This window comes from Penaeus monodon, chromosome 24, assembly GCF_015228065.2.
Source record: "Penaeus monodon isolate SGIC_2016 chromosome 24, NSTDA_Pmon_1, whole genome shotgun sequence".
NCBI lineage: Eukaryota > Metazoa > Arthropoda > Malacostraca > Decapoda > Penaeidae > Penaeus > Penaeus monodon.
In genome coordinates, this window is record NC_051409.1 from 13520077 (window position 1) to 13520420 (window position 344).

Below are 344 nucleotides of genomic sequence, written 5' to 3' on the forward strand. Positions count from 1 at the left end.
CAGAGCACTCATTGGTGAAGTTGATGAAGACCTGGATTCAAGATTAGATTTAGAAAACATTCGAGCAGAACCCCTTAATGAGTGTAAAACATAGAATCATTATTTAATAAATGTTTTGATAAATATTATGTTCTGGTCACCTTACTGTTATTTGGTATTTCCCTGTATTGCTCCAAGTTGTGGGACTTCATACAGACTGAAAGGCTGTGAGATACAGATATTAGTCTGTTCAAATAGTCTAGGAAAACATTAACATATTTCTTTATAATTAAAATGCATTCATCATCTCCATTTATAGACTTAATGTTTGGGAGCACTGATTTTTTGTGAATTGCATTGGGAAT

At 32.6% G+C, this 344-nt stretch overlaps 1 protein-coding gene across 1 annotated transcript in view; it reads left to right on the forward strand.

The window, feature by feature from the left end:
- Positions 1-139, forward strand: part of LOC119588601 (U6 snRNA-associated Sm-like protein LSm8) — a 7046-nt gene extending 6907 nt beyond the window's left edge. The window contains 1 exon segment of the mRNA XM_037937243.1: positions 4-139. Within this exon segment, the coding sequence (XP_037793171.1) occupies positions 4-94 (91 nt within the window). The 3' untranslated portion in view covers positions 95-139.
- The last annotated feature ends 205 nt before the right edge of the window (positions 140-344 follow it).